At 42.6% G+C, this 7,735-nt stretch overlaps 1 protein-coding gene across 1 annotated transcript in view; it reads left to right on the top strand.

Annotated features, from left to right (window-relative positions):
• The first annotated feature begins 4,904 nt into the window (after nucleotides 1–4,904).
• Nucleotides 4,905–7,735, top strand: part of LOC122361052 (forkhead box protein O1-B-like) — a 10,003-nt gene continuing 7,172 nt past the window's right edge. Inside the window, exon 1 of the mRNA XM_043261994.1 lies at nucleotides 4,905–5,530. Within this exon, the coding sequence (XP_043117929.1) occupies nucleotides 5,108–5,530 (423 nt within the window). The 5' untranslated portion in view covers nucleotides 4,905–5,107. The remainder of the gene's footprint in view (nucleotides 5,531–7,735) is intronic.

The raw sequence follows: 7,735 nt of genomic DNA, 5'->3' as shown, positions 1-7,735 counted from the left end.
TATATATATAAATGTTTTTAATTTTTTTTTATTCATTTTTTTACGATCTTGTGCCTTCTGCTGATAAACTATTGGTACTGACTGCAAAAACACATTTTTTAATAGCCAAACTTCAGCTGGAATTTACCTCTAGCCATTCGCTTTGCCTCCCCTGTGTTAATTTTAAAAATAGTTTTGATTAAGTACTGTTTATGATATTTGTGTCTGATTCAGGGGAGATGTAATATATGTTCCCTGTTTGTCCGTCACTACGAGTTATGTCATGACGACAGACTGGGGTCTTGCTTGGAGCCCTGATTAGCTCTGATTAAGAGAAAACAGCAATGAAATTTGGCAAGTGATTAACTAATCTTGTGCCCCTCCCCATCACGTGGGTATAAATAGGCGATAGGTGTAACCACTCATCAGATTTTGTTTCGGAGCTTCAAGTGCTACAACTAATAGGAGAAGCTGAAACAGAAGCTGTTCTGGGTGGCATCGAAGAGACAATCAGCGGCATCCCTGGGTTCCAGCAATTCCCCTGGGTGTCTCATCTAAAAGAGCAATTTCTGTGCACAGTCGTTTCGCATCTTTTTTAAGATGCAGTTTCAGCTGTGCCTTCTTGGGTGCGGTCGTTACCTGACATCGAATGATGGCCACGAGGATGGAACTGCACCTTCTGTCGTCACCCGATCTGGTTTTAAGCAAAGGATCACCGGCTGACACATTGGGGATCTGAGGGTTACGGTGATTGCCACTCCGCCGGTTCCAGCCCCACGGAGCACTCACTCCTGCTGCGCCTGTCCTGTCCGACTGTTGATCAGTTCAGTGGGGCCATCTCACAGAGGGCCTCTCATTTAGTTTTTGAAGCACTGAGAGGATCAGATGTCGACCACTGCATAGGAGGATGCAATCGTTAGCTGAGGAGGATGACGATGCGGAGCAGTGCCCTTCGGGTGCTGCAGCTTCTGCCGAGACCGGGCTGCCTCATGGCTTGATTATTGGTTCCTGGGTGCATGAGGAGCTGACAAAGTCGTGGATGGCTCCTTTCACAGCCATAAGCCAGTTGTCTCCCTTCTCTGTCCTCACCACTCTCAATGTATGCATGGGGTTTTGTTTCCTTGCCGCTGTCGCCTCTGGCTTGCTTGGTTGGGGACACTTAACTTCTAGTGACTATCATTGAATTGACTACAGAGACCGTCTCTGCATTTAATAAGAAATTGGTCACTCTCGTCATTATACATCCCTGTCATTATACTGTACAGTGCTTTGATGCAACCTGTGTTGTTAAAAGCGCTATATAAATAAAAATGATTGATTGATTGATTGATTGATTGATTGATTGAATGGCGGGGCAGCTAGGGTCTATGTGGATATTCCTGTAAAACACAGCCACCTGGTGGAATTATACCAGGCTCCCTTCCAAGGCGTGTAGGACCACGGCAGCTCTTGCTGCTAAGGCCTACAGCATTGCAGGCCAAGCTGCCTCTGCCCTGCATGTAATGGCTATCCTGCAGGTACATAAAATCAAGGTACTAAAATAGCTGGACGAGGGTGGCCCTGACCTGGGGTTGATGCAGGAGCGGTGCACGGCGACCGACATTGCTCTCCAGGCAAAGATGGTCACGGTGTGGTCTGTCGAAGTCATTGCATTGAGCATCGCACATAAAGGCAGCACCCACCCTGCCTCAGCCAGCTTCCAATCCAGAAGACAATGAAGAGGCCCTGAGGCAGAAGGCCCAGAGAGATGAGAAAGTGCTCTTCAGGAGTGGGGGAGAACCTTCTGTTTTGTATTCTTTCTGTTGCCCAAATTTTCAGAAAAAGAGCAATTTCCTCATCCTCTGGTCCTTCTTGTTGACAGTTGACAGTGTGCAACGAGCAAGTTCTCCCCCGTGCAGAGAATCAGTTTTCTCGGCCTGGAGTTAAACTCGTGAGTATGACAACCCACCTCTCAGAAGAGTGCGCACAGTCAGTGCTGGCCTACCTGAGTTCCTTCAGAGGCAAGACACTGAAATATTTTCAGAGGCTCCTGGGGCATATGGCTTTCACAGCTGCAGTCACGCGACTCGGTTTGCTTCATATGAGACCACTTCAGCACCGGCTACACTCCAGAGTCCCGAGATGGGTATAGCGCAGCAGGACACTCCGCATGACAATCACACCGGCTTGTCGTCGCACTTTCAGACCATGGACAGACCTTGCGTTTCTATGGGCCGGTGCGCCCTTAGAAGAAGTACCATGGCATGTGGTCATAACCACAGATGCCTCCATGACAGGCTGGGGCGCTACATGCAACGAGCAGGCAGCCTCAGGGCTCTGGACAAAGCCTCATCTGCTTTGGCACATTAACTGCCTAGAGCTACTGGCAGTGCATCTAGCTCTGCAGCACTTCTGGCCGCTGCTGCAAGCGAGCACTTATTGGTCTGCACAGACAATACAGCGGCTGTCTCATACATCAACCACCAATCACGTCACATGTCACGTCCTCACCCGCCATCTCCTCCTATGGAGTCAGTCGCAGTTCAGATCTCATATGCGTGCTGTACATATTCTGGGGAAGCTCAATCATGGAGCTGATGCGCTTTCACAATGGATCACTTTTCACAGAGCCTTGGCATTGCTGTGTCCCGTCAGAGATCTTCGCATATACGTGGACTGCACCCGGAGCTTCGAAAGCTCTGAGCTTTCACGGAGGTCGGCAGAAAGGGAAGGGTGTCTCAAAGCAGATGTTGGCCTACTGGAGAGTGGATGCCATCACCTTGGCTTACCAGGCCCAAGGTGAGCAATGCCCACTCCACCCGGGGTGTTGCCTCCTCCTTTGCATTGGCGCACGGTCCCTCTCTGGCAGACATCTGCAGAGCTGCGGGCTGTGCAACACCAAACACCTTTGTGAGGAACTACAGNGCTGGCTGGTGTAACCCCGTTCCCTGATGGAGGGAAAGGAGATGTTATGTCCCCTTGCCACAACCTTGAACCATCACTGAGAGTTGCAACTCGTTTCTCAACTCTTCAGCAAATCTGATGAGTGGTTACACCTGTTGCCTATTTATACTGAGCCTGACGGGCTCAGGATTAGTTAACCACTTGCCAAATTTCATTGCCGTTTTCTCTTAATCAGAGCTAAACAGGGCTCCAAGCTAGACCCCAGTCTGTCAGTACGACATAATGTCGCCGGAATGAGGGTTACATATGTAACCAAGACGTTTTCTTTGTTAAGATGTTGTGTATTTTTGCCATTGTTTGGCTTTCTAGAATGCACTGTACAGCACTTTGGGCTGCTCTTCAGGCAGTAGAAATGTGCTATATAAAAAGCTAAACCAAACTAATACTTAAGTAAAGTGTACTACAAAAATTAGAACATCATCTTTCGCATACGTGAGTACCAATCAATACAATGCCCTAGTCCATTAACAAGCTCTATGTTGAGCACAGTAATATCAGTGTGAGATCACAGTTATTTACACACATTTCCTGGTTTCTGTGGGTGTATTGTGTAACGTGTATGTGGCTATGTTGGGTGGAGACAATAAAATACTTGTATGTGGATGTTTTAAGGATTTGGATTGCGGTGAATTGTGTCACTTATGGAATGTCTAACTGTGATTCTACCCTTCAATCCTTTAATTCTATCCTTTTTGCACGGCTGATCTGTAATGTACAACCAGAACAATCCTCTGTTCTTTAACAAACTCTGTATTTAGAATGACCACAACTGTCATGCCAAAACAAAGAAGAAAACTGGTTCACATTTAATCTGTTTCTCCTCAGTGAACTCATTTGAACATCATTGTTTTATCCTTGACAGTTGAAACATACCTCGAAAAAACACCCGTGTTTGAAAGTACCTCATACACCCACACTCTCTGAAAAAAATATATAAACGCTGTCATGGGGTACCCTTTTACACCTAAAGGTTGTATATTACTACTTTGTACGTAAAGTGCATACCAGTACCTAAATGCTACCTATTAACATGTATGTTAAAATAGTGTAGAGTGAAATAGCACAACTTTAAAGAATGACTTAAGACAAATTTATATATTTAGTGATTTACGTGAAGTGACATTTATTACAGGTTCCATTTGGCTGAAATATTATGTCTTGATATGGGACACTGTAGTGCCATGGTAATAACCACTATAACAAATTAAAGCCCTCTAATACCAAATTATAGCCAATATAACAAATTAAACATTGTTGTGAAATGACTGTGGAAATTTTAGTCTGTCATTTGGCCTTGGGTTGTAATTAGTCACAAGTGGAATCTCAGTCTACGCAACCCTGATCTTATTCACCCTATACACAAATAAATATTTGAGTGCATCAGAGAATGACTTTTAAATTATTGACTATGAATCAAGAATATGTGTCTGTTGCCTGCTAACAACAGATAGAATATAGTTTATAGAAATAATAATTTAGATTGGGGTGAAATCTGACAGCCCTCTTATTTGTTTCCATTTCTAAGAGCTGTGTAATGTTTGAATGCGTTTGTCCTCATTGATTTGAATCCAAAATTAGTTCGTTATATTCTTTTAAAAAGAAATGTTATTTTATATCAAAATATTTAAATTTGTCTTGCATATATTTTAACTGTTGTTTGGGGCATGTTGTCACATTTCACTTTAATTCAGGGTAAGCAAAGATAAAAGTATACACCGTTTTAGTGAAACGAGATCAAGAAGTGAAATCGTGAAAGACTTACACGAACAAAAAATAAAAAAATAAATAAAATGCGGTTTCAAATCTGAATATATAGAACAGGATATAAAATAATCAGTTACTGGCAAGATAATAAGAGCCTATAAAATATGCATCAGTGTTACGACATCCATAATGTATTGATAAGTTTTTAGTTCTTAGTGCAATGCGAAGATTTATCNGAGGAGGAGGAGGAGGAGGAGGATACTGCTGCTGCGGTCAGAGCGAGTTAAAACCGGGATGGAAATTGAATATGAGTCGCTGTCTGAACACATGCAACCATTATTTCTCCAAGCCAGACTCACTTCAACATGACTCGCTCTCGTCTACAGCATCCTCCTCTGTGAGGTGGGCTCTTTGAGGCGTTTCTGAGAACACGGTATCACCTGACTACATCTACCTGGCATCGGCTTATTAAGAACAGACGATGATGATAGAGGAGGATGAAGCGGAGGCTCATCAGGTGGATATGGAGTCGGATTTGGTCAGCAGACCTCGCTCGTGCAGCTGGACGAACGACTTCTCGTGTGAGCTGAACGCGGATCTGTCGCTTAATCTCTCCATATTTAAAGTAGATTCGGGTCATGTTCAATCACCGGCGTGCAGGAGGAGGATGATGATGCTGGATGCCGGAGGATTTCGCGACTTAGCGGGAGCTGCGTTACGCAAAACCAAGGCGTCCTCCCGGCGGAACGCGTGGGGAAACCAGTCCTACGCGGAGCTCATCACCCGAGCCATCGAGAGCACACCCGAGAAGAGACTAACCCTGTCTCAGATCTACGACTGGATGGTCCGATATGTGCCCTATTTTAAAGATAAAGGAGACAGCAACAGCTCTGCCGGATGGAAGGTAACGCATGAAACATGCATGCACACAATGACAATTCTCGTTAAGTTACACTTGACCTGGTGATTTGCTCTAAAAACTAGTTAAGACTCCACAGCAGTTCGTCATAACATTACACGAAATGCAATATATACATTGAATATGCCCTATACATATATATAATATATAAAATACGTATGCAAGGCACATAATGGGTAAAAAGGGCAGATGGTAGATGAAAGTGTTCTTATTGTACTTAATATTATTGTACACTCGTCTGTATTTGGAACCCCATTCCTGAACCTTTTGTTAATTTGAGACGGTATGTTTTGGAAATACTGAGCCTAGTTCAAGCTCTGGTTATTTCATGCAGAGAGAAAAGGGCAAAGAGAGAAAAAATGTGGGTGTGGGAAAGAAAGGGTGCGCGCAGGATGTATGGGTATAATATAATGTGTATTTTATAATACACGTGGAAGTGCTAGAGCGTTTCTAAGTGGATGATGATGGAGCACAAAGCATTTTAGGAGGGGAACCTCTGCATAATGTAATCACGCATTATCAGTTTCCCACTGCTCCAATACTCTGCAATCAGACTGATTCATTCCAAACACTTGATTCAGCGTGACACCTTCATCATTTTCTTTTATTTCAGATTTGAACTTCACACCTTATTCATTCACAAGCATCGGGTTTCAAGATCAGCCCGTATTTTTTTACTTCGCTAGAGTTCTGAAACATCTCACCTTTAAAGGGTCTTTTATTTTCTATTTAGAGAGGACCGCCGTCTTTGTTCGGGGGCGTCTCAAAGTTCTGAATTATTTTTTCCATGCACATTATTCACCAGGTAGGAGAAGTACGTATATGACTTTTTAGTATGGCTCAATCAGGATTTACGTGAGTCTTGCTCAGTGTTAATATCCCTTTAATAAAAACGTCTCGATACAATTTATTTAGCATTAAATTCAAAGTGCATGCCTTTAAGTTGGGGTTTTCAATGAGAAAGCGTTTTGTAGTGCTGTTTATTGGGTTACACTTTGTGACATTTTGTCAAATTGTCTTTTGGCACTTCTTCGAATACAAGCATTTTTCAGGGTGTAGTTTGTTGTGTTATGCAGCTAGATCCAAACGGTTAGCTGCGGTACGCTGTCGTATTTTATCAATGTTTCATCCAATACCTACTTTCCAAACTACTTCTTCTGTGTAGGGTCTTCTCGAAAATCCTCGAGCTTATTGTTGATTGCTGATCCTTTTTGACAAATCATATTTATAGTAAATAATAAAACATATACTCACCTTCCAACTATCTGCGCTAGCTTATGGAGGAACAATTTGCAGCTTGATGTTGTCACAGGTAAAACAGATCGGTAGACATCAGCCAAAAATATTACATAAGCTTATGACAAAAGTATTGTTTGTCAGTAACGCGTTGCTTAGATGAACTCCGCTGAAGTGTGTCAACAAAGACGCATCGGGGATACTATGATAACGTATGACGGTTTGCCGCTTGGACTACGCTAGAAAAAGATAGAATGAGTTAGCAGCCTCACAATGGTCCCACAGTCTGCTTAGCCCTCGTGGCAAATGTAAGCCCATGTTATTAAAATGAGCTCTTCGGAGGTGTGTTGAAAGGGAATTAGCTGCATTATCTTAGCATCAGCCACTGCCTCAAAAAACCTGTTGAGACCCGTCTTGACCCGCACGGTGAAGGCGATCTTTGTGTCTTTCTTAGCTCTAACCTGACATTGAACACAGATGTCACGCGAAATACAAAATCCTACCGCCTGAAACAACGTAAAACAATTGAAAATTTAAAGAGGAAAAGCAAGCATCAAGGGCAGACATTTGATTCTATTGTATTCCAATAGTTTACTTCCTAAAACGTCATCATATCAGTTTTTTAATCACCATACGTTGACCATATATCTGATACGAAACCAATGCACAACCCTTCAAATCTATATTTTTATAGTTATGAATTCAAGTTTTGTAGCTATTATTTATTAATTAAAAAATAGAGACATTTTTTATTTAAAATCACTTTCGTGTATTATTACGTAATTACGCTTTTATGAGGCTTTTTTAAAATCCAAAACGGAAAAGTTCCCCCGACACAATGACCGTGAATCAAAATGATAATCGTTTCAGTGACATCATCCATTTATAAAAAAAGACCCGACCCAAATTTCTCAAAATGGTTTTTAGTGTTGTTATGAACACTCAGTCATATTT

Source organism: Puntigrus tetrazona, chromosome 16 (genome assembly GCF_018831695.1).
Source record: "Puntigrus tetrazona isolate hp1 chromosome 16, ASM1883169v1, whole genome shotgun sequence".
NCBI classification, from domain to species: domain Eukaryota; kingdom Metazoa; phylum Chordata; class Actinopteri; order Cypriniformes; family Cyprinidae; genus Puntigrus; species Puntigrus tetrazona.
Note: the sequence above shows the minus strand (reverse complement) of the source record. Positions and strands in the feature narration are given on the sequence as shown.